This window comes from Falco cherrug, chromosome 3 (assembly GCF_023634085.1).
Source record: "Falco cherrug isolate bFalChe1 chromosome 3, bFalChe1.pri, whole genome shotgun sequence".
Lineage (NCBI taxonomy): Eukaryota > Metazoa > Chordata > Aves > Falconiformes > Falconidae > Falco > Falco cherrug.
Genome location: NC_073699.1, coordinates 29153791 through 29180356, shown reverse-complemented (window position 1 = coordinate 29180356; position 26566 = coordinate 29153791). Strand labels below are relative to the sequence as shown.

Genomic DNA, 26566 nt, shown 5'->3' with positions numbered 1-26566 from the left:
AGAAAAGAAACTTTTAATACAGAAATTTTGTAACAACTCGGCATAACACTTTATCACTTTATAATTTAGTAAATCCTCAGAACTACTTTCTGTCAGACAGTAAGAAATTCCTTTCTACACAAGTTACAGTGTAATAGGCTATAGAGGAAAATCAGTACAAGTCTGAAATTGCACAATTCCTTTTCCTCTAAATAATAAAAAAAAATTCCTAGTACGCTAACCTAACTGGAATCTCTGGGTGTTATAACAAAAAATAAACAGTACACTTATGGCAATGTTCAAGTTTAAGCTTAATTTCAAGAAGGAATTGTGCAATCTGGTTCCTCAGTTCCTTTTCCATGTGGGTATTAGGACATCAGGAAAAAATGAAATAAAATACAGATGGTCCCTCTACTACTATTAAATTAACACTGAACAGGACCAATACTGTCTTTAGACCAGGGATTTTCACCAGAGTTGTTTGAAATTAGGAAAAAAACCCAACCAAGCTACAACCCATAAAGAAACTGGTCTGCCAATAACCAGTTTTGCTGAGTTGAAAACATTAATGAGGGACAGGTAAAAAAAGTGACAGTTTAAAAAACTCCCAAGATTTCAAAGTTACTACTGTTTTTTGCATTCATTGTGAATATGCAGAAAGTTCCATAAACAAAATAATTCATTTACTGCAATGAAACAGCTAGTTATTTTGCAGCTTGAGAGTTTACATCTGAGTCCTGGCATCTGACAGCTGCTGGAAGCCAGAAGGAAAAGAATATACAATATTTAAAAGAAGGACTGAGTCATAGACTTTGCAGGAGGGGAAAATACTGAAAGGAAGCATTGTTACCAAAGGAGTACGGGAATGAACTGACACACACATATACTGTATTTTCTTTGTGTTATACAGTACAACAATTAAAACAATAGAACTGTGGTGGAGGAAATTCTTTTAGAGTAGTCAATGTGATTTTTTCTTTGGTGCCAACCACCCACACCTGGCTGTCTGGCCAAACCAGGGTAGCAGTGTCATCAGTGAGGCAGAATTAGACACACCAGCACACACCAGCAGCTGCTATTTTTACTTGCTTTACTTGTTGCACAGACTAGCACAAGTGGCCTCTTACTGTCTTCCTGCCTTCTTATTTTGTGGTTTTATTGAGTGATACCTTAAAAAAGTTGAATTGCACCAAATGTAGCATTTCAGCAACAGCAGATTTACATGCAAGGCTCTGGTAACAGAAGATTAATATATTATAAAATATGTACTGTAACAAAAAAAAAAAAGGTGACTTACCAAATATCAATTTTAAGGCCATTAGAAACTAAGAACTGGATGGTATCCACATGTCCACACAGGTGAAGAGCTGTGTTACCTTGGTAATCAGTGGCTAGTAGGTCAGCACCAAATTTATGCAAGAGTTGACAGATGTCTACATTTCCTCTGGCTGCAGCAAGGTGAAGGCCAGTTCGGCCTCGGCTGTCACGAATATTTGGGTCAAAACCACTCTCTAACAGTCGCTTGGAATAGTTAAAATCTCCATCAATGCAAGCCTGCAGCAGTGGCACATTTGTCTGGGAAGAGTCGTTTACAAAAACGTAGGACATTGTTCTGATTCTCTCTGGAGCTGGAGCAGATGACTAACCTGCAAGCAAAAGTGGGAAGAAATGATGGTGAAACCAGGCAAATAAACTCAATGCAATTATTCGGAAGGTTGCTCAGGTTCCCAAACAAGAATGCGAACTAGCTTATAAACCAACTCTGAAATCTTCCTGTTGTACATGTCAACTTCATGCACTGCATTCACTTCTGGTCATATGGAAAGAGCTCCTTTTAGTCTTACACCTCTGCAGACACCAGCAAAGCTTTGTTATTACAGAAAGTTGGTAAGATCAATGCCGCAAATGCAAGACAGGTGATTAGCTTTCACCTAGTAAGAGATCACATGTAGTAGCATTGATATGAAAGGGCAAAACACTGTAGATCAGAACTGAAAGAACCAGCTTTCATAAATCAGGAAACCAAACAATTCAGTTAACAGATGCAGTGACGCTAACTGCAGTTCTTACTACCTATAAGCAAAGCTACTCCAGTGGAATTTCCACCATCTGAATTTGAACTTTAATGCACAAAGTACAGTCTGTTGCTGAAAATGCCTGATTACTATAAATACTAATTCCTTGATGCTGCAAGAAATATATTTTTCAACACTCTTTGCGGAACGTTATTTTTATTGTGCCACAGACATAGAATTTACTGAACAAACAAGAAAAGCAATAGAGACTACAGAAAACTTAATGTATTATGTGCAACTGCCCACCTGAAAGTGAAAACTGGAAATGGGTACAAGGAAGACAACAGTGAAAACAAGTACAGAGCTACTGGGGGTTCAACTAGAACCCCAATATGGAGAAGCACGAATGTAGTTTCTCTGGTTTAATACTAAATAAAGGATTAAGTCCTTTTAAGTATCAGGATGTAAAAGAGGAAGATAAATGTTCTTTCACTATGGATTTCTTGATATAGAATATTTCAAGAACCACGACCTAGGTTTTGGAGAAGAATATTTTAAAGATGAGTCAAATTAATGACGGTATGATGACACTGTGTGCTTACAGGACACAAAAAAAATTTACTTGAAAGCAATTAAGAAAAAAAAAAGAAAATGACTATGCAAGAAGGTGGTAATGTGTATGAGGCAATGGTAAGAAGAAATGAAAACATCTAGGAGACTGGACAGTGATAGTTTGCACTGTCTCGGAGAGGAGGCAAAAAATAAATTAAAAAAAAAAAAAATCATATAAACCAGTAACAATCCTTAGAAGAAATCTCAATAGAGACACGAGAGTTCAAGTGACAGGAAGGAAAGGTGATTTTACTAGATAAGCTTTGAATGGAAACTGAACTGAAATTTCTATTGAAAGAGTTTCTATTTCACTTGCTCAGGGTTTGTGTTTTGGGCTCATGATGTAGCAGTGTTCTGATTAATTATCTGAACCTCTTAGTAAGACTGCTATACACCGATTTAAATTTTCTCATCTATATAAGGTATCCTTCCACACCAGTGCAGTCAGTCAGCTGGGAGAATGGAAACATGGCCAGCAGCCAAAGAATTCGATTTAAAACCTCTCCTTTTTTTGAGAGTTTGTCATGTCTTTATTTTATAGCTCTTCCCTTGTGTTTTAGATCAAATTCGAGATCAAAGTACCTGAAGAAGTAATTTGAAAATGTTTACACACTGGTCTGATTAACAGCTGTAGCATTTGGGGCTGTTGAGGTTAATAAATCATATTTAAACTTCACTAGGTTGTATTTCCTATCTGGACAAATTCTGCTGCATGTATCAACACCATCTAGTTTCCCAGTGCAGGAATGCACAACTTTTCTTTCTTTCTTGGACACAGAAGAGGAAGAGATAGGAGTAACTTCTACATCCTGCTACCTGCATAAGGCAAGATTTTAAGCAGAGTACATTCCCCTAGGCTGCAAGTATGCTTTTAAGTAAGGATGTATCGCTGGCTCAAGCACCCTTTTCCACAATCATCTACAAGACCAAAAGGCCAGTTCACCAATGCACTGGAAAACATTTCGTGGAAGACTGGCGTCATTTAGGGCACTAACAGCTTTCTTATAATCCCACACATGACGAAAGGACAATGTACTTGCTCATATTTCTGATGAATATGTTACAAAACCCCTGGATGTTGTAAAGCTAGGATTCTCAGCTGACAGCAATTTCAAATTTCTTGCCCATTTCTGACCCAAATCATAAATGATATGAGAATTCTTCAACTCTGCTAGCCCAGCCTTTGCTGAGAAAAACATTGGGCCCAGTTTCTATATGATGTGATTGTGACCCTCACATTCCACACTAAACCTTCCCCAAAGCAAGATTATAAATAATTTTTAAAACTCCAATTATCAGCCATAGTAACAGCATATCAACAGCACAAAACCCTACTTGTACTTCATAAAAAGATCGTGATTAATTTGTAAAATAATATTTGAGTGTTTAAACCTGTTTACTAAAACTAGGTCTAACATAAATCAACAAGAGAATATTATACTCAAAGAGAGGTATGCTATTTGAGAAACAGTATGGCATGCTCTGCTAAATGTAAACTAATGTTTGTATTTTTATACCAGACATGTATGTCTGGTAAAGCCTTACAGAATTGCTCATCACTTCACATACAACTCTGATGAAACATTAGCTAATAATACCCCCAAAAAACCCCATCACCGCCTTCTCAGGAAAGGAAACAGAAAGATTAGCATTTGTCAGAAAGTGTAACTGGAAGTAATTCTGATTCAGAATTTATTACCAGTAGAACTTTTTAGAAGTGATTGCTGAAGTGCAGAGTTAGCTGAAGTAGTATTTCACAGTAAGAAAGACAAGCCCAACAAATCATCTTTTCCCAACACTTGAAGATTGTGGACTAAGCACATGCATTCACAATAAAAAAAAAATCTGGACCATCTGGTTTGATTTATCTTTGTGATTAAAAAGTTTTTTTTCTACAAACACAATTCTATTTCACATATGGCTACCTAACCTATGCCAGATACCAGCTGCATACAAGGCTGAACTATACACCATCCATAAAATGACAGTTGCCAAATGATATATTCTTGCCTTACATTTAACCCAATTTAGCAAACTTTCCTAACAAAACTCAGAAAAAATTTACAATAGTCAGCTTAATTAGATCTTTTTGAATAAATGAACTGTTTACACTTCTGTCCATAGTATTGATCAAAAAACTTATTGCTATACTGAATATCTAATGCAGTGGATTTTGAAACAAAATTCCAAAGCATTAGCCATTCTCTTTAAATCCCTTCTGAAAGGTGAATCAGAACCTGCCTAAAAGCTGGAATACCCACCATTAAGCACTAATGTCATAGGTACAAATTAGGACAAATGGACCTGCATTAGTAATAAGACACAAAAGCACTGCAAAACAAGCATTCTGAATATCCCTCTAAATTACTACTACTACTTTTAAATGGTTTTGTTTTAAAAAAAAAATTGCTGTAAATAACTTGGTACTTCCATAGAATACTAGTTTTGTGAAAAAAAGTAAACTCAAAGATGTCCTCCCATGCAAGAAGGATTCCCATTAAAAAGACATAATATAAAAATACATTTTCCCTAAACTTATACAACACTGATATAGCCTAAGCACAGTGTACTTTTATGAATAATTTTAGAAATGATGCTGTAAGCCACTTCATCAATGACACATGTGGGCTGGTCCAGGATAAGAAAATTTAACTGAACTGTTCTGTTTTCCAAAGGAACGCAGGAATGCTTACATTGATTCTGTAAGAATAATTTCCTTATTAGAAGTCATTTGTCTCTCACTGTACTGCATACAATGGTAACTCAGTGTCACATGCTGATCTGTTGTATAATACATTCACACCTGCAAAAGCCAGGAGTGATCTGAATAATTCAAACCGCAGAGCAAGATGCAAGTTCTGTTGCTTCTTAAACTAGTCCTAAATTTGCGCTAACTGTGGACAGTTTTATTTTACAGTAAATATATGCTGTTGTCTTTGCCTTCTCATCAAGTTCAACTGCTACCAAATAGCTACAGAAAAAGGAGAGAATGGCTAGACTGTGAGACAGAATCACTAATGGGACCCATCTCTCTACTATAAAAATATTAATGAACCTGACGAGTTGTAATTACTCAGTCACTGCTGCATGGGATATATCAGTTCTGCAAAACTACAGTATTTCCAAGAACATTTTAAAAAAAAAAAATGAAGTAATTGTCCCTATTTTAAAACAATACGTCGGGACAATGGAACAATATCAGCTTGCCCAGTACTTGAGACCTCAACATTAATATATACTTTAACATCCGGAACCTAGGCATCAGTAAGACTACCACTAAAGAAACTGCCAAGAAATAGAAACTAAAACAAAACCAAGAAAAAGTAACATCCCCCACCCCAGGCCAGCAAAACACACAATATGCCTGTTTTGTGGACTAAGCAAATGCATTCATAAAAAAAAAAAAAAAAAAATCTGGACCATCTGGTTTGATTTATCTTTCTGATTAAAAAGATTTTTTTAATCTCATGCCCTCATGGGCAAACGGCTTCCTCTTTCTGTGAGGCACCTTGACGGTACTTCAGTGGCAGCGGCTTGCACAGCTCTTCCTCTTCAGCCTTTAAATGGATGAGAAACATTCCAGTACTTCACACTTAAACTGTAAGCCTGTGATCTCTGAAGGCAACGTTTCCTGGTCAAATGGGATTGTTCCCTTAAAAACACTATGTGAAGATAAGCTCTCTTTGGATATACAAGATAATTTTTTAAAAAAAGTGTAATTAATAAGAAAAACAAAACCGAACCATATTATTGCCCTGCTTTTGTCTATCCTCTGAACACTGATCCGACGTTGAAATGTAAACCCAACAATCCCCTTCTAAGTAGGCTGAAGGAGAAATTCCTCGGTAAATTTTCATGCACATTTGTATTTACGCGTAAGTTACTGAGAAGTCATTCAACTGAATACATGTTATATTTAGTAAAAAACCGTATGATGAGCTGTCATTTCTGTTCAGGAAAGAACTCCGTTACCTACATCAAGTTCCGCTGAGAGCTCTGTATCTTCTGTTAAAAACCTTTACCTATTCAGTCCAACTGCAACAGTTTTATTGCACCACTAATATGGATCTGCTGCTAAAAGCAGCAGCTCAGATTCAGTACAGCATGATGTCTGTTTTACACACAACTGTATTTTGCAGCATTTTCCCTTCGTAATTTTAGTTATTTTTTCAACAGTTCCTGGATTCAAGGTATCACAGCAGGTTCATAAGCTCTACCTCTCCTTTCAGGTCTCTAGCCAGATCTGGGTAAGTGGTAATACAAGAACATTATATTTATGCCATTCGTTTTCAGCCATTCCCTTCTGCAGACATGAAACATACAGGTATAGTCTCTTGATGTCAGGACCATCCTGTAATTAGAAACTTTGCACTGCATATACATAGTGCTTTGTACATACAGCCTGCAAAGTGCTTTATGGTAGAATTAGAGTAACTACCGCTGTTCTTTTATGGATCAGCAGACAATGGCATTGGGCAACAGGGGGCTTTGCACATCATTCCACAGTACATCAACATTACAATATAAAAACCAAGCAAGATCTCAAATGCCAATCCAGGCTTGTAGAATGCTTCCCTAGATAATACGTACATGTGTTGTGTCTTTATGTACACAAAATAAAGGAATAATAGGGAAGAGATCATAGTTTTAAAACACCTTTATTGACAAGCAGATTCACAAATATTTCATCCTTACTACACTCAGTTGCATTACATGTTTCAGTGCACTTCTATCAAATACACATTTAAGTATTTTTTAATCTTGCTCATTTTTCATCTCCTGCAAAAGAACTATTTAGGAAGAAGAGCAATTTAAAGATTTCTTCAAATCATCTGTAACTATAATTCCCCACAACTGTCTCAGGTAAATCAGTAAATAACTGCACTGCTTCCCTGATCATCGTGGTCGGTTTGAATATATCTGGTTTTATATAAAGTTATTGACTTACATCAGTCATAACTACCAACCTCTCCACAAACCTTGACTCAAATTCCTTCTGTGTTTCTGCTGGGAACACAGAGTGCTAACATACACTGGCCAAGAAAATATTAAAGGTTATCGCATATCGTTTTGTCGTTGGTTTATCTGGTTTTGTTTGGGTTGTTGGGTTTTTTTTGTTGTTTGTTTGTTTTTTGTTTTCTTTTAACAGACTAGAGAGAATTCATTCCGCTTCTAATGAAGTGTTTGTGTTTAAATTTTCTGCAGACCTTGAAGCCGCCTGTATTCTGGAGCAAGAGCCAGCCAGCAGGCAAGGGGGGCCCCGCAGCGGCGCCCGGCTGAACACCGCCACCGCGCGGGCACCTGCGGGACCCCCCGCCCCCCGGCTCCTGCTACTTGCTGGCGGCGTCTGGCTCCCTGAGGAGGAGGTGCTGGAAGGCTTGAAAATAAGATTTTGAAAAACCTGATGCAAAAGAATTCTGAGAGCCAAACTGCCGCTCCCTGCGGCACGCACGGCAATCTCGTTTAAGCGCTGACCATGTATTAGCAAAGCGAGGACCTGAGTGTGTGGCTTGAGTTCTAAGACAAAGGTCCTTCCTTCAAAAAAAGCATGCATTTATGCCTGCTTCTTAAAAAACCAAAACCTAAACCCAAAACATACACACATACAAAAAGCCTTACCAAGACAAACAGTAAGTCTGACGAATTTACTAAAATGGGAAAAACTTCGTGCCCACCAGGAATCATCAAGTCAGAGCTTAGTCAGCTTTATTCCAGCAATAAAGCAAACCAAGAACATGCCACTACACTGCTAATTACTATACAGTCCATATTTCCTTGCTTTATTTCTTACAATGTATATAATAGCTTATATGCTCTGTTATGTATAACTTTGATGCCGTGGCCTTAGAAACACCTGCAACATCAAACCCAGTTTCGTGGCTAGTAAACAGAAGCAGGTCCCTTTAAAAAACAGACATCTCCTAAATTTGTAAATCATTTGTATGTTTGACCTCAAAATAATATATTGCTCTGCTTGTAGATTAGAGTTTATTATTTTATATCAACAAATAGTACCAATGATAAGACAACTAACATTGTCAGATACACAACTCTTACTACAACTGCTGGATACAGATACCTCTGCTTAGAATTTTCATGTTCACACAGCAAACCATTAAACCAGTTTATCAAAGCCAAACAGTTAACTGACAGATTTACTTCTTCCAAGTATTCTAAATCTCTATCAATACAGCACAACTTTAAATACCTAATTGTATCATGTTTGATCACGTTATGTGACATGGTAAGATGAAATGGTAAAACTATTAAGGTCGTATTTCTAACTAATACATACATATTGATGTTATTTTTCATAAATAGTTATTTCAGCATGCTTAAGCTCAAAAAAAAATTTCTCCATGTAGGCAAACCGGCAGTACCACTGTCTGCCCAACACCGTGTCTTAAGGGACTAAATCGGCAGTCTGCAGGTTCCGAGGACAACTGGCAAGTCTGAGGAGAATCGGGGAGGCCACCCTTAAGCTCCTGATCTGCACAAAGGCTGGAACTGACCAAAAATGTAACAGAAGATGACTGGAAAGATGTAAAAAGGATCTGAAATGGTTAATTATGGAACCCGAGAGTGGTGCAGCTCAAATGGTGTTTACCAATTGCATCAATGCCTCCTGCTGAGCCTAGAAACAAAAGACATCCCTTGTAAAGGGAAAACTTCCGCCTTTATGTAACTTAGTAAATGCTAGTAACTTATCCGTAAAAGACTCCATGTTCAACATGAAAGCTGGTGTCCAGACAATGAACAGCAATAGCCATGTTTCTTTGAAAAGGTCTGAGAGGTGGTAACCCAGTTCTATTTGGTAAAGGGTGAAGAGAAACCATACAGAAGAAACTCCATGTCAATTATTACTCTTGTGAGTAAGACGCCAACATAAAAGTAGTCATATTAGATCACAGCAAAGGTCCGTTTAAGCCTAACAATTTTTCAAATGGTGGCCAAATGCAAAGGCCAGGAAACAAAAAAAAGTAAAATAGGGCAAGCATATGCAATACTGCTTTTTTCATTCAAAATCTCTCGGCTGGATGGGGGTCCTGTGTATTTAGCATCCCTCAGCGCACACCACTGTGAATCTGCCCATTCTCCCCTTCAACGCATACATTTTTAATACCCACAAGATACTGTGGTAAGTTCTCCAACTCAACTAGCTGTGAAGAACCCTATCTTTTGATCTTGATGAATCAGGGCCTTACTAGCTTCACTTGTGGACCCCCCCAGCTCTCCTGCTGGAAGAACAGACAGTCAATCCCTGCCCATTCTTTTCATGCCACTCATGATCCCACAGGCCTTCATCATATTCTTCCTCAGACATCCCTTTCCAGGACGCATTTCAGAGTTCCAGCTTTCTTGGTCATTCCTCACATGGAAGGAAGTCTGCGTCTTTGACAATACTTGTTTTGCTTCTTTGAATCTCACTCATTTTTACTATATGCTTTCTGAGCTGGGAGATGGAGGAGGGGAATCACACAGGACGTTTGAGGTGAATCAATTATCGATTAAGACAGTGGCATGACAAGATTCCTTGATTTGTTCTTTACTTGTTTCTCAGTAATTTTTACTATCTGATTTACCTTTTTGACTGCTGATGAGCACTGTGGTTACATTTTCATAGAACCATTCATCATAACTACAAAATACTGCTCATTACTGAGAGCCCGGTATTTCATAATGGAAGTTCAGGTTCTTTTTACGCTATCTGAATCACTCTACCCATGCTGAATTCATGTGTCGTTATATTATCCAGTTACTCGGTCTTAGAGGGTCCTTCTGCAGCTTTTCATAGTTGACCTTATCTTTACTACCCATGTCAATGGCAAACACTATGACCTTGTTCCTCACTGCCTTTTCTAGGCTATTCAACTGAAATGCTAACAGTTCAGAATTCAGAAGTGAAGCCCGCAGAATTTAAATTCTTCCAATGAAAAGACTGATCGTAAGTTCACAAAAACCTGCTGTCCTGGATCAGATTGATCCAGCTTGCCTTGCACTGTTCAACAGTGGCAATCAGGGATCCTTCTTTGGGAGAGCACATGAGTCTGGCTGCTTTTTGCAGTCCATTCCCCAAACATACCCCAGCAGCAGTACTGTTATATTGGGGACCTCCCTGACTAGTCCTTTTAGCAGCCCCTCAACGGACCTCTTGTCCATGAATTTTTCTAATCCCTTCCTGAACCTGCCCACACTCTCTGCTCCACAGCTCCCTTGTCACCCCCACTGAAGTCCTTTCCTATATCCATCCGAGACCACTCTCCCACCAGCCCCAACAAGCAGCCCCTATTCCAGTGTTGCAAGACTGGATAAGTAACTCTCACCGTATACACTGTCTTTTTTTCACGAGTCTTGATCACGCGCCAGTGATCTCCTCTCTAATTGAACAATCCTGGCTTTCCCCTTAAGGAAGCTGACCCCCTCGGCCCTTTCGGTTGCCCTTCTCTAACCCGCTGAATCCCTCCTCAGACGCACAGACCAGAACCGCACACGCTGCCCCAGAGCTGGGTGCGCCAACCTGAAGCAGCAAAATGGTGCCCTCTGCCTTCATCTCGGCAGCCTCCCTAGGACAGTCGCCCCTGGCCTTCTGGCTGCCACGGCACACCGAGCCGAGGTTTTCAGGCAACAGTCAGTGGTGACCCCAAGAGCTTTTTCTTGCGTGGTGGCTGCCAGTTGTGAGTTCAGCACCATGTGAGCATGGCTTACACTATTCTACCCAAGACATCACCTTACCTTTGTGTACACTGAAGCTCACGTGCCACCTTTCTGCTCCCTTCCTTTTTTTGGTTATTTATTTTTTGCCCTCTTTTTAATTTTTCAACTCAACTATTTCTGCATGTATGAAATCTCTTTTATGCTCTAAGTACCAGTCTCCTCAAGAGCTTCTGGCAGGGTACATTTTTTTTTTTTTACTGTTTCCTGAAAATCCAAATAGACTGTATATATCATATCATCTGCAACTACAATCCTTCTCAGTAAACTTTAGTAAAAGCTGATGAGCATTAAATGTAGCAAACCTCTAAAAATGTATCCAAACTCAGGCAGAATCAGTCCCTCTCCTACTAACCCACAGCAAGGACAGGTATGCGTTTCTCTGCACAAAAAATGCTGAGGTGAAGACAACAGACAAGCATTCTACACCATCCACGGGAAACGCATACACCAGAAGCCTTCCCTGAAATATACTGCTGTCCTTTTTCTGTCGCCATCCATTTGCTGGTCTGACACTATGACAGAGCTTGAGCATGCTGGAGAATACAACCCCACCAACGAACATCAGAAGACTTACGCCTTTAAAGTTTATGTTATAAAATTCAGCTGATGTAGCTGCACTACTTGGATGTGAGAAATTCGCTGAGTGACGAATAAAAAAGGTTTATGCAGCTCTGTTCCACTTAGTCAACGGGAATTTTATTGGTAGAGTAAAAGAAAGAAACGTTGCTTAGAAAAGCGGTGTTGCTACATGAACTGAAGCCAGAATCTAAGTTCCATGGGCACAGATATGAGTTCAGTGAGGTACTATATGAGATAAAACTTTTTTCCACATATTTAGCGTATTGCCTTTAAACAGCAAAGCAAACCACAACAACTCGGAACATTGAACTATTTGTGCTCTTGACTTAGATAACAACAGGATGTTATATTAACAGTAAACACCAACAACTGAAATTTGGGGAAACGGGTCCATGCACTCAAGGCAGACCCATCAGCCTGTTATCTACACTAACAGCATGCGATGGTCCCTGCAGACAGCTGAATGCATCAGGGATCATGTACTGCACATAATGTGTATAAACCAATGCCCTCTGAAGTATTTTATGTGCTTATTAAGTGGCCCATCTGGATGTGGAGCATCCACAACCGAGATCATGTGGAAGCCAACCAACTGCCAGAGTGATCAAAAGAAAAATGAAACAGCCCTCAAAATTCCAGCATACCCAAATCCCTGAAAGAGCCACTAAGTAGTTCACTCCTTGGATGATCAGGTATTTCAGGTCCTGGGCTGCAAACAAGGACTTCAATGCCACAAAGTACTCAGAAATTAACTGCACAAGCATGTAAGGTGGGACAATACAGCCAACTTTAGGCACTGTTTTGAATCCCTTGCTCTTGCTGATAAGGCAACTCTATAAACAACATATATCAAAACCTGCTGAGAGGAAACCTATCATTGAGTGCAGATCGGAACTGTTTTTTATAGTTTCCTCTTGCAGAGGCAAAGTAACGTTCCTCTGGTAAGATGACGGCAGGTACACATACTACACTTCAGCCTTCGACTCAACTTACTCTCCAATACCTTCTCTTCAACTCAAAGAGCACAATTAGCCAGTGTCATTTTCTGATTGTCACCTATCCTACTATTCAGACTGTAAACATTACTATAAATCTTTTTCTTCTGAAGTACACATTTAACAAATTCTTGTTAATAGTCCATTTTACAAACAAAAAAAAGAGATCTAAAGTCTACAGATTAACACTTAACCCCCTGCTGCTGCAAACAAAAGCATTACTTTTACAAACCAGCCACATTCCATTCAAAAAGTGTTGGACTTTTGCTCCTCCCTGACCTTTCAGAAGGCTGCTCCTGAACATCAGTGCTGACAGTTAGAAATTGTCATATATTATTAATCTTAAAATCTACGTTAAAATATTAATATATAAACATCATTCTTCAGCTCAATTTATGCCCTTTACAGTGTTTACCTTGATGGTTCAATAGAAAGCATAAAAGGCCTTTATTCTGCAGAACTGAAAAAGCCAAATGCTTCTTTCAACAGACTCTTAATTTCCCTGCCTGTCCTAGGCACATCTTCCTGCAGCTGTTCCACTTTACCTTTTCACCTGAGAATGATTAACATTATACAAACTATTCTAGATAATTGTTCATGGCTAACAGTAACATCTTTTTCTGGATCATCACAGGTCAGCATTCATTCTTCCACGACTGTACATCTTGCAACTACCTAACACCTATTTTGGTTTTGTGTTGCTTTCAACTGGTAAGAATTTCTTCTGTAAATTGTGTGCTTACAGGTTTGCAGCTGCAAACCCTTGTTCTTCAAATTGTTATTGTACTTATTTTGTACTCTAGTTCTCAGGATCACCCAACTCTTTCAGTGTAGTACTGTAACCATCTTCTATATTGCCAATGCCTCCCAACTCCCCATGACTATGGAATTAAAAGTCAAGATGTCTATTAAATATTTAATAAGACTAGTCTCAAAGCAGATTATCAAAGAACTAACTTTGTAGTATTTTATAGTCAGATTTCATGGAATTTCTTTTCAATAGTCTCACCATAGTTTGTCTCTGGCTACTTCCCCATCCTCTTTACAATTCAGGTGTTACCCCTATCTTTTCAGCACAATAACTCATATTTAGCACATCCTTTGCAGCAGCTGATCAAAAACTTTAGTGTTGTCTAGGGGGAAAAAAAGCAGAACTACTCCATTTCCCTTAAAAACAGTAATTATTTTATCAAAGACAGTTTTGAGGACAAGTTATAAAAATCTCTTCTGGCAAAAATACATGTTGCCTTTTAGTTTCATTTATCTTCATTGTTTTGGCCTAAAAAGTATGTCCCAAAGCATCACGCCACAGGGCTGCACACCTACCGATGTCCTCTCCGGAGGGCAGCCGCTCCCCGGCCTGCTCTCCCCGCTCCCGGGACGAAGGCTGGCTGCCCTCTCGCTGTTCTCCCGCCCAACGCCCCGGCACCGACGGCGCTCACCTCACCGGGCCTCGGCCCAGGCGCTGCCCAGGCCTCGCGTCGCTCCTGCCGCCGCTTGCGGTGCCCGCCCCCGCCGGGACGCCCCGCCGCCGGGTCCCCGCCACGGCGCCCTGCGGCCCCGCTCCCGGCCTAGGGCCACGCACCCGCCCCGGGGGCAGCACTGGGGCCGCCGCGGGCCGCTCCTCGCCGCCGCTCCGGCCAGCGCCTCACGGCCTCGGGCCCGGCCGGGCCGTGCCGCTGCCGCAACCCCCCCCCCCCCCAGCGCTGCTCCTCAGCCCCCGCGCACCTCGCTACGGGCCCGGGCCCTCCCCCCTCCTCTCCTCACAGGCCGCACGACCGACCCACTCCTCCCCGCACAGACAGACAGACAGACAGACAGACCGACCGACCGACCGACCGACCGGTATCGCCCCTCCTCCCCGCGGACCGACCAAGGACCCCACGGCTCCCCCCGCGGGCCGAGCGGCTCCCACACGCCGCCCCCGCTCCCCGCCGTACCTGCCCCTGGCCGCCGGCGGCTCGGCACGCAGAGGGCGGGCGAACGGCGGCAGGCAGAGGCGCGGCGGAGAGGCTGCGCGCCCCCTGCTGGGCGGAGGCCACCGCCGGGCGCCCCGGGGCCGGGGCCCGCTACGGCCGAGCTACCTACCCGCCCGCCCGCTGCCTCCGGCGCTCCTCTCACCGGGAGGGACCGGGCCGCTTTGCCAGCTAGAGCGGACGCCAGGCCGCACCGCCCAGGGCAGCGCCCGCCGCAGGCCGGCGGGGAGCGGCGAGGGGGCAGGGCCAGGGCGAGGAGGCCGCTCCGCTCCTCACAGGGCTGCCGCCCGCCGGGGCCGGGCTGGGTGAGGCGCGGCCTCCGGCTCCCGCGGGAGCTGCCGTGGTTTGGATCGCTCCTCGGCTGGCGCGTTGGCAGCCGGCGGCGGGGAAATAAATCCTGCACGGAGCGAGTGGGGCGGACGGGACGCGCCCCAGCTCGGCGCCCGGGGGCGGCAGCGGGGCCCCGGGAGCCGCAGGGGTGCGGTGCTGGCCAGGCGGGAAGACACAGCTGAGGAAGGGGCGGCAGCTTAAAGGAGAAGAATCGGGACTCGGCTCTATAGAGGGGAAAAAAAAATGTCCAAAATTTAAGCAGTTGGCAGTTTTCATTAAATAAAGGAAATGCCATGAAGTTGCCCTAACTCTGGCTCTCAAGGAGCTTTATTTTTGACAGTGCTGGATGCGCTCCTGCCACACCACCACAAAAATCAGCAGATTCCTCCGCACCTGCAGCTTCTTCAGCAGCAGGGGTACGTGAACCATAAGCAAACAGAGAAAACGGAGGGAAGGGGCGTGTGTGTGTCTGTGTGTGTGAAGTAAAGTTATAAGACTTCCCCCCCAAAAAATAAGTATAGGGTTTTTATTATTATTATTTTCACTTCCTGCCCCTGCTCTCAGCACTGATCCTGCCATCCAAAGTGAGGACAGGGAGAAGAATCAAAGATCTAGTATGGAATATAGCACCCTAGTCTTCTTGCAATAGCAAATAACTTGGTGATGTGGTTAATAGCGTGCCTGCTTCTATCCAGCTACATCAGGTCCTTGTTTACCCCAGAATCATCAGTATAAACCAGCTCAATTTCTGATGTGGTCACATACATTCAACTGATAGCCTGCTGCACTGCTGTGCTAGGGAGCACAGTAATACCTTCATTCTCCAAACTGTGGCAGCTTTTGAATCAGCACTGATGGACAACAGGTCAAGAAGGGCACCCCAAGTCTGTTCCACTTCAAAGGAATGACTGGTCCGGGGAAGATGAATGATCATAGCAAATACATGCCTTCTCCAGACAATGGCTAGGTTGCAATAGGCTGCTCAGCACCACACTAATTACACCAATACTCACAGACAAACTATAAACTTATATAAATAGTTTTTCCTCCTCTAATATTGTAGCACTTTTCCTAATTAACCTTCCCCTTTCTACCTCAACAACTGCAGGTCCGTGGGGGGAAAAAAAAGCATACATACAGAATGTTTCCAGACTTTCAGTGCCCATTTGAACTGGCTCTCTAGAGTTGTAAATACTATAAAGAACACTGCAAAGGCAAGAAATTACACTGAAGATATATTTTCCCTTATAATTCAAGGTTTAACAATGGTTTATTATCCAACAATTTTGAAAGGCAGTATCTACAATAAAGTTATCACAGGTCCTCTTCTCCTATTTTCTCAAATACACGGTCATCTTCACTTGGCCTAACCAAAAATCTTTTCCTCGATATAAAACCCGAATGAACTACCTGCAAAGAAACAAACAAACAGTTACAAGAGTATATGCATTTCGATAATTTAGGTAGATACAAGCATAAGCTAGAAAACCTGATATGATACTGTTCAGGTGCAGTGGTTGATCTCTGAAATTATTTCAGACTGAACAGATTTATTTTGTTTTCCTCCTGCTGGAATAGGACACAAGAACAGATGTTTCTGCTCTTAAGATTGCAATGTACTAAATGCGGGGCAGATTGAATAGCACTTCCAGATGTGCCAACATCAATGTTATCTGGCATTACGGTCACCACAAGGACATATGTACAGGTACCTTAACTGCCTAATAGGCCTGCTGAATAGGATTGACTACTGTTAATTACACATTCTTAACTTTAACCATAGCACCTGCATAAATTATACCTTTCAACTCTACTTTTCCTAAAGGGTATCATGTACTATCTGAAGCTTCCTAACACAACATCACCCAGTGGGTATAAGCAGGCAAATTATAATGTTCCATTACATCTATCTGCAGTTTTTGGTTGTACTAGGAAAATTTATGGCACAGATTTTTCTTCTGCCTCTTGCAACATATATATGAAAATATCATGTTAAGTAAAATGTCCTGAAAAAGCCTACTAAAAGTGTGTATCACAAAGCTATGGCAACCATGCTTCAATAACTAACAGTAAGGCATTAGGAGACTGGAAGCAAAATTTGCATATTTATCTCTGTACAAGTTATTTCATACCTTTTTTTTCAGGATTTCTGCATGACATAACAGCAGAATTGCCTAGATGCAGCCACATTCTACAGCACAGCCTCACTATCTGCAGAGTCCACCTATTGCATACCAGTTAAATCATTTTTATCCATTCAAAAGATTGTTCTTGATTTTCCTACTAAATCTTACTGCTGCACTAGACTATCTATTCAAACAAGAATTTACAGGCTGTTATGCTGATCTAATAGTATCAGTATACTCCTACAGGAACTCAAAAAAGTTAACTTTTTCTTCTCATGAGTCTGCAGAAGATACTTGGCATAAGTTTTCAGAGTCTTTGGACTACAGTCATTTAAACTTTCTGTCAACTCAATGCAAAGACTTGTAAGATTGGGGATACTAATGGCAAAATTATAAAGACCCAACTCAAACTACATTCTCATTTGAAAAAGTGTTAAGATAAAATTTTAATACATTTTAAAGCACTTTGCAAAGAGAAATAGAGGAATAGGAAAGGGAAGGCTTAAGAACCTTAATATTGCAATCACAGCATTTAGAAGTTAGCTAAAGCGTGGTTTAAGATTTTATATTAATTCTGCCTAAAAACACAGCTTGCTGCATGAAGACCTAACCTAAACTGCTTCAAACTTGCTGTATGAAGTGAGGCACAGCATGCCACACTATCACTGTTTAGGCAAGTCAAGGTATGCTGTTGCATTAAACAACTCCATTTAATTATCAGCTGTACTTTTCTTAGTTCACCGAGTTTCGTATCAGCAGCCAGACACTGCATCAGCAAGACACAGCTGATAAGCTCAGTGGTTTTATGTCACCCTGTCCAAGGCTCCTTTCCTTGCAAAAATTCAGAGAGCATTCACAGTCCGCCTTGCTCCAAAGGCTTACAATTGATAAGGTATTTTAAAGTATGCTCAAGTCAGAACAATTGCCTCAAGCCCAGATTGCCAAGCAGCTTAGTCCTTGCTAAAGTTGTACCACAGTGAAGCCACTAAACCGCATCCTTCAGTCTTCACAGATGCAAGTCTATTCAGAAAATTTTGTCTCTCGTTATCATTTGCAAGTTATTTGTGAATGCTGAAGGCCACACCTAGCCTAGAATGTTGTCTCCAGCAGTGACAAGCACAGAGCACTTCAAAGAAAGGGACAAGAAAACCCACCACACAGGTTAACCAGTTTGCTTATTGAAGAGCAGTTAGTGACTGGTTTTATGCTGTTTGTAAAGATATATCAACATTACTTTTTTCTGAACTCAGATTACATTTTTGTTTTCTTTTAGAAATTATTCTCTTTTGGCTAATCACATGCTACAATAGAGGTATTTCATTCATTTTACATCATTACCTTTCTATTTACTTATCTCACATTCAGCAAATAAAAAGTTGGAAAAGCACATCTTTTAGCCATTTAACTGTGCAGGAACTATTTGCTATGAATACCGATTCCAGCAAATGAACATCTTAGACATGATAGGAAAGTGTATGTATAGATATGTAACATGTCAGACTTTCCAAATGGTTAGAATTCCCAACTACAGGGAAAAATAATTGCAAAAACAATCCCAGTGTGGAATCCAAGTACAAGCCTGTAAACTATGTCAGCAGCTGCATGTGAATATACACACTTGATCTCTGTATATATTCTGGCTTTCTGTAAGCTTCAAATGTCTCATTCAGAAACACTTGCAAAAAGCAGGTAAGATGAAGCAAGTTGTCATAAACTTCTATTCCAGGGTGTTTCTTGCCCTTTTCTTCCTCTTAAAATTCAAATTTAGTTCCTTTTCCTACCCAAAGCTCCCATTTAATTTATTAGGAGTCTCCCTAACCAGAAAGGGAGAGGTTGGGCTAAACACCACCAGCAAGCAAGACACACTGTATTTACATTTTTGAGACAATTTCTCACTCTGTAACCTGCTTTTGTTGGATGCTGTATTTCTTACCATTCTTTTGTGGATTCAGGCATCTTGATCTCATAAATGGATTGAAAAACTTGAAACTTACAATAAGCTTAAATACTCCCCCAAGTACTCTAACAAAATATGCTGAGCAAATCAGTGTTCAGTTAAACCCAGCAGAAACAGTCTAGGAAATTAACTGGCAAAGTTACTCTTCTCTTGTAATTCTGTTTTAGTCCAAGCTACCTGAGCACTACCAACAGCTGAATATTTAAGTAATGAATGTTCATCTTCATAATTAAAGGGATACTATACTTGCATTACAAATGAACTTAGATTGAAAGAGATCAGATTTTTCTAAAATGAAAATTGGTCTTTTCTTCTGAATCACTTGTAGTTTAAAGCTATGAAATAACATGCTGTTCATTGCCTCATTGCTCACTGTAATCAGCACTGGTCTAGAAGATCGCATGTGTTCCTTTCCTTTTTTTCCTACAGAAGTTTTCAGTTAGCAGACATGTAAAGTCTTTAGGTATAAGGTTAAAACAAAGGCATTATTAATGCTGGAAATTATTTTTAGATATAACAAGTATTTAAATATATTTTCATCCTTAAAGGCCTACACAAAAGACAGCAGAAGTATTTTAGCTACAAATCAGATTTTGCCTTTATTAACACTTCTATTTAAAACCAAAAAGTTTATCAGTGTGAATGTCACAGATCTCAAATCAGTCTAACATTGCAGCAGATGGAGAAAGAAAGTGAAGTGGGGGAAAAGTGAAAGCCAGAAATGGATACAACAGGGTAGTACAGAACATACAAAAATTATGCCACGAATATCCTTTATCATATGCAGCAAAAATTAAAGTCAGGGAGAAAATGCAAAACAGATTAAAACTGTGGTAATAAACCATCTTTAACATTCAGAATATTATTTCAGTAAAACTGAGCAAAGATGCACTTTTTAGTCAATTAATTCTGTACTGAAGTGTTGGAACGTGCAAGATCCTTTTCCTCAATGGGGCTTCTCTCAGCACATTTGAAAGAATGATAGAGGAGCAGGCTTATTTCTTTTAAATACAGATTCTGATACCAACGTACACATATGCTTACCATTTCTTGGCCTTCTCTGGCTGCCTTCGTCATGTGTTCCGATATCATTTTCTTCAAGCAGCTGCTGAGCAAAAAGGCCTAAAGAGGATAAACCAGAGAACATTCTGACTTCTTCTATTAAAAGATGTACTTGACTCTTCCTCCACTAGAAAATCAGAGTCCCTAACTACGGAACTATTACTTCTCCGATTCAGTTAATTTTACTCTATGCTTAACATCCTTACAGTGCACCAAACTAGCTGCGGTTTCTTAAAGCCCAGCCTCAGCGTGACTAACCCTCACAGCACTGCTCAGAGCAGAGAATAAGTATTTTTATGACTGGTTTTGTGAGGCAAGTTATTCTCTCTAGTTGTCTGTGGCTCCTACTTTAAAGGCTGCCAAATTACACCAAAGGCTAAGTCAGGTTAATCAAATGCGGCACTATCGGCATCAAAACCACTTCAACAAATGAAGCAAGCTGGAGTTCACAGCCACTCACACAGTCAAAAGTCCCCATGGTTACAGGAGACAGCTGCAACTGTTTGTAGGCCAGTTCAAGGTCGCATCTTGTGCGGTGAATATGAGCAGAGCAGTACGCATTCATCCCACATATTAGGTATCTAGCAGAGGCACCTCAGAGAGGAGGGGAGTTGTTCTTAGTTCCTTGTGCTGTCTGATGAGCATGTACAACTCCTTGGGATAATGCAGTCCAAGTTAAGGTCTTAACCGCACCCTGGAGATGCACCTCACTGCTTACTCTCCAAAAAGAAGCATCTCAGGTAGGTTGTCAAGTATTGAGAGATGAATATAAGACCAAAATATCTGATCAGTGATGGAGGGGGTAGCCATCTCTGACTAAGCTCCAAATCATCCAGTCTTTCACTTTCTGCAGTGGGGTCTTGGATCAAACCCTTGTTTCTTCCCCACAGACGCACATTTCTGACCTTTAGCTCTCTCGCGCACTTCTGAGGAAAGGGGGACACAGGTTTTCTAATCACCAAGTCACTACATCAAGCATAACCCTAATAGATTTCGAAGGAGAATTAATACAGAGGTAATTCTGGGGTTATTTTGTTCTCCAACAGCAAAGAAACTGGAAAGCTTACTGCTATGGCTCATGTTCTCATAAAACTTAAGCGTGGCAGGAAATTAACACTTACTGAACAGCTGTGTGGACTGCATCATCACCCCAGAATTGAGAAGTCATGTGTGAGAAATTAAGCATTTTGATTTTGCTTGAAAAATCCTGTCTGCTGCTGGGTGGATCTCAGAGACAAAAGCAGCAGTTTACTGGAATAACAGCCTCTGTACTTTTTATAGATGCTCCATACCTAAATTGAGACTGGTGCTGGTTTTGATACTGCAGAGTCTAGATTATTTGCTAGGCAGCATAACCACAGATGAATGACTTGAATTCCTGGATACCTTTCTCTTTAAAGAGCTGCCTGAAAATAGTGGGAGAAGTGGCACCCTATAAATAATTCCTAAACAAGGTTTTATATGTAAAAAAATTATACTTATTCTGTCACATATCCACACCCTCCATTAACCTGTGTTAATATAGCATAGATTTATATTAGAACATTAGGATTTACTGTGGAAAATGGGAGCCCTTGACCTTAGGTGAGTCTGACCAGTTGGTGATTTTGGATACTTACTGAGTCCAATAAATAAATGGCACCTCTCCACACTCCATCCCAGACTTGCTGCTGAGTGCTAGACATATCTCTTCAATCAAAAATTTCACTTCCCTTTATATTAGAAGCTCAAATGCTTTTCCCCAGATAACTGTCCCCAGGCTAACCTGCTTGAAAACAAAACCGTTGCTCTCTGGTAGAGATGGAATAATCACTTTTGAGGATCCTTTATGGCTGTAAGATTACATTTTACTCCGAGTCCTTTCCTAAAAGGACTGAAAACAAACCTGCTTTGTGTACAAAATTATCCACTGCCAAGTGCCTGAATCATTGTACTCAAATCTGAATTCTAGAGTGTCTTCTTCACCACCCTTTGTAGCACCCTGAAAAAAACCCAAAATAAACAGCCGATGAACAGAAAGAACAGCTACAAACACCATTAAGGTGTTCAGCTTTAACTCAGAATTAGTCAATTAGGTTCGTTTTATACAGTAAATAAGTAAAACAGATGAAAACGTGTTCCCTCCCCCAGAAGAGTTCTGGTACAAGTGGGAGGTAGGAAGGCAGAGTCTTTATAAGCATAAAGCTGGTTAAAGCAGTTCCTGTGCTCCCCCACAAAACTGACAACCATCTCTAACAGGAAAGGAAAGGGACAGGTAAAGTATGACACAGAATGCCAGGGAAGGGAGAAAACATAGCAGACTAAGGCTAGATGGCTTACTGCTGTAAAGGCTGCCAAGGGGATATGTTTCAGAATAGGTTTGGAGGGGAATATGGGAAAATGGGAGTGATTTAAAACAGACCACCACCTTCTCCCTAGACCTAGCCTTAGTTTTCTAGACCTATCCTAGACCAACCTTAGTTTTCAGGAAAAGAGAGTGAATTCAGATAAAAGTCAGCGAAGTACTTACAAGAAAAGTAACCTGCCAGCTTCTTAACCTGTTGATTTTAAAGCTGACCTCTTTGATTTGGTTAGTAGGCAGCTTTATGCAGCAGTTAATCTCATTATTGCCAACATAGACATCAGCTGTGCAGCCTTCTTCTGGATAGTCACACATGCAAGGATCAAGTCGTACATACCCATAGAACTGCATTTCTCGAATCAGCTCCAGGAACTGCAGCAAAAAGATAGAACTAGAGTGATTTGCTGTAAAAGCAAGTGAAACCTAGTGATTTGGAGAAAAGGCAAATTGTTAGATTGATACTCTTTCTCCTGGGAGGACACAGGTTCACCACAACATATCAGTACTGATTCTAAGTCTTGACTGTGAGTGCTGTTCTCTGAATCTTTTGTCCATTGGATAAGATGAGCTGGGTCTTCTGGATGCTTATCAGATACAATGATGATGGGAAGAGATAAAACTAACCAGTAAGAAATACCGAGAACGGCAGCCCCAGCAGTCTGAATTTCCATCTGATTTCCTAAACCCGATGACAAACCTTTACACCTGAGTTTAGCAAACAGAGAAGACTAGGATTCACAGTCAAAAACTTCTTGCTAGCCCTTGAGATCCAAGTCACTCTGTTGGGATATTTTAAAGTGCTAGCAGAGATGGGAACCTCCTTTTCTGTTTGGTGGTTCAGTATCTGACCAGGAGATGGGAGACCTGGGTCTCTAGCTCAAACCACCCCACAAAATCATGCTTATATTTAACATCACAGCCTCTAGTATCATTGCTTCAAAAAATCACTCCTTTAATCTGCTTAAATTGGTCTTAAAATTTTTACCTTTACTTTGTGTGCATTTTTTTGCAGAAGTTCAAGTTCCTGCATCTGACCTTCTGTTGGTTTAACCCAATTCCTCTCAACTTCCTGGATGGCCTTAAAAGTAGTGTTTAAAATAGCAAAAGGAGTCAGCAAAAATATATTTCCTTTCACACACAAGCATTCAAAAACACATACACATAAACCTTTTTTTAAACAAGGCCTTTGATTTTGGGACAATTTCACTCTACACTGTTCTTTTCTCCTGAATTAGTAGTTTCCAAAGCTAGCACAACTCAACACACCAACAGTTCAGAAATCGAATGCTCTCATACCATGGCAGAATGCCTACACATTAGAGACCCACAGGTACATACAGACACTTGAAAATAGAGTGGATAGATACCTAAATATGCCCTTTTTTGTGTAATACTTTTCCCATGCACAACACATAGATGAGTTAGCATCTCTAGCACATGAGTTTGAAGGGAGGGGAGTGGGGAGAGGGGAGGAACATGATCGACAGCTATACCCAGTACTTAGGAAAGTGCAACAAAGCAGTGCTAAACAGGAACCATTTACAAACATTTCAAGAATCTGTGTAAAACATGAAATTAATGTGGGGAAGTTAACGTCTAGAATTATAAGGCCCTTTCAGTTTTACCTGCATATACAGCAAATTCAGTGAAGCTCTACAATCCATCAGCAGTGTATCAAGAGAAGGATCCATATACCTTTTCCAAGCCAAGGGGGAAACAAAGTAATAACATATGAAGATATGGTTCTAAATATGGCATTTTGGTTTTTTCAGCTAAATACCATGGGAGCACAACCCAGAAAGATCCATTATTCAGATTAAAAAAAAAAAAAAAAACACAAAACCAGAACAAAACACAGTTCCTTCAAAGTGCATCCCATACTCATTCTTTATACATTGTAGCAGAATAGATAACCTGAGGTTAGTTATTTCCAGTCTCTCCACTTTGATTTTGGTGGTACCAAACATAACAGTTAAAATTCAGAACCAAAGCTTTCCTCCTCCTTTTCTCAAACAACTCAGGGTTTGTCTACATAAAAACTGGTAAGGCTCCCAGAGCACCCACTGCCATGGTGCAGCACTGACATACAAGACCTAACCTTAAACTAGCCATCTGCAGTACTAACTGCTGTAGAACTGCTGCAGGATCAGATCAGTACAGCAACAAAGCAAGTTAAATATTCAGTTATCCAAGTGCCATAGCGGAACAGCTAGCTTGAGCCATTTTATTTAAAGCAGCCTGGGTAAGTGTATATGACAGTATGAACTGTCATGGCTAGCATGGGCTTCATGGCTAGTACAGATGTATTACAGTGCACAGGCGATACGCTGCAACATTCAAACAACCCCAGGATTGTCATTTCCTACCTCTGTGCTTTAAAGCCGTGCTAGATGAAGCAGTATCAGTCACTTTGTCATGGCTTAGAACCACACAGTTCTTTCATTAGGCTGCTAGGTTCTGCAGTTTGTATGGGCACATATAGGGAAACAGAGAAAGCTTTGTAGAAGCCAGGCGCTAGCCCAGTAGATTTAAACGAGACAAATTACAAGCATCAGACAACAGGTTTCTGTATACCTTCAAGCCATGCAACCTTGCTTGCTGCCACCAAAAGGCATGGTCCATTCTTCCTCTTCTGCTCCCAACCATAGTCCTTGCTCTAGCATTCATCTGATGTAGCCAATACAATTCACTAAGCATGCAAAAATCTATTGCCCTTTTTTCTTTTTCATTGTAGGGAGGAGTAGACCAGACCACAAGCACAGCAGTGAGCCATTAGTCTGGCTCGCTATACTACCTAACTGCACCCTTAGGGCACTGTTTGACAAGCAGGACTTTGGCACCAGACTCCCTGTCCCTGGGGTTTATCCTCACCCACAAGTTAGCACAACCATTTGCTGTGCAGCAAACAAAACTGCAGGGCTGACCCAGGCTAAAAATAGGCCAGCAAACCAAATAAAGAAAAATAAACAGCCAGCAACTTATTTTTAGGTCAGATTAGCTTGCCAGTCTAGTTCATCATGTCTGTCCACACAGTTCTACCAGTGTAACTGAGGAGAAGCAACCGTGTGTGAGCAAATGAAAGGAGAATAGCGCTCTGCTGCTTAAGCCAGGCCACTTCCCAGAAGAAATGCTCAAGCTATGGCCTCAGATATTACATATATTAGCATACAGAAATGAGCACTTCAAATAAAAACTCTGCTCAAACAGAGCTGCAGCTTACAACTCAGAACTCAAAGTTCTCATCTATACTGTTTACAGGTATATTCCCATTTGTGATCACTGCATTTATGCAGGTATAAAAATCGGAGGCAGGCAGCTACAAAGCACCTCTCTATGGATTCTGAAAGAAAGAGGGAATAAATAGCTAGCTGCAGTAAAGGACACTTCAGGAATACTAGTGACAAAGTTTAAAACATGCAGGGCCACAGAAACCAGTCAATTCCAGTAACAAATTGGCCTCAGAAAAGCGGTCAAGTTGTTGAGGCTTAAAGACTTTAAGTTATTCAAGGGATTTCTTTCCCTGTTCTTAGCAGTCGTCATGCATTTTGGTAGCTTCTCGCTCACCACTTTCTGATCCCAAGCTTACAGTGCAACACTTTCATGCTCTGAAGACTCACATAAGGAAGTTCAAATTCTGCCACTTTTTTCACCACTGGGAAAAGAAGAAAAAACAGAGACATTTGTTGAGATCTAGTGAAATAACCCAGCTACTTTCATGTATCAGTGCTGGTTAGCAATGTGCTTTTGGAGAAGGAAGAGAACTTAAGTTCTGGGGTAGAGTAGGGTGACAGGTTAGTTATCTTCTTCACTTCTGAGTCTCAAGTTACATAGCTCTATTACTTACAGAACATCTCTGCTCCTTTAAACTATGCTCTTCCA

At 40.9% G+C, this 26566-nt stretch overlaps 2 protein-coding genes across 14 annotated transcripts in view; both read right to left on the bottom strand.

Moving 5' to 3' along the window:
• The window catches only part of ANKRD46 (ankyrin repeat domain 46), a 52410-nt gene extending 37436 nt beyond the window's left edge, over positions 1-14974 (bottom strand). For 2 of the 5 annotated variants that reach the window (XM_055703998.1, XM_055703994.1), the window contains exons 1-2: positions 14836-14974; positions 1277-1625 (exon numbers count right to left, since the gene is read on the bottom strand). In XM_055703998.1, the coding sequence (XP_055559973.1) occupies positions 1277-1587 (311 nt within the window). In that variant the 5' untranslated portion in view covers positions 1588-1625; positions 14836-14974. Of the gene's footprint in view, positions 1-1276; positions 1626-14221; positions 14317-14337; positions 14452-14768; positions 14791-14835 lie in introns of those variants that run through there. The other 3 variants (XM_055703995.1, XM_055703996.1, XM_055703997.1) reach the window with 3 other exon arrangements.
• A 1449-nt stretch (positions 14975-16423) lies between these two features.
• The window catches only part of SNX31 (sorting nexin 31), a 30761-nt gene continuing 20618 nt past the window's right edge, over positions 16424-26566 (bottom strand). For 6 of the 9 annotated variants that reach the window (XM_055703987.1, XM_055703990.1, XM_055703993.1 and 3 more), the window contains 7 exons: positions 26252-26339; positions 24313-24382; positions 23673-23765; positions 22856-23110; positions 22232-22327; positions 20329-20406; positions 16424-16611 (listed from right to left, as the gene is read on the bottom strand). In XM_055703987.1, coding sequence (XP_055559962.1) covers positions 16516-16611; positions 20329-20406; positions 22232-22327; positions 22856-23110; positions 23673-23765; positions 24313-24382; positions 26252-26339 — 776 coding nt within the window. In that variant the 3' untranslated portion in view covers positions 16424-16515. Of the gene's footprint in view, positions 16612-20328; positions 20407-21965; positions 22112-22231; positions 22328-22855; positions 23111-23672; positions 23766-24312; positions 24383-26251; positions 26340-26566 lie in introns of all 9 variants that reach the window. The other 3 variants (XM_055703988.1, XM_055703992.1, XR_008731236.1) reach the window with 2 other exon arrangements.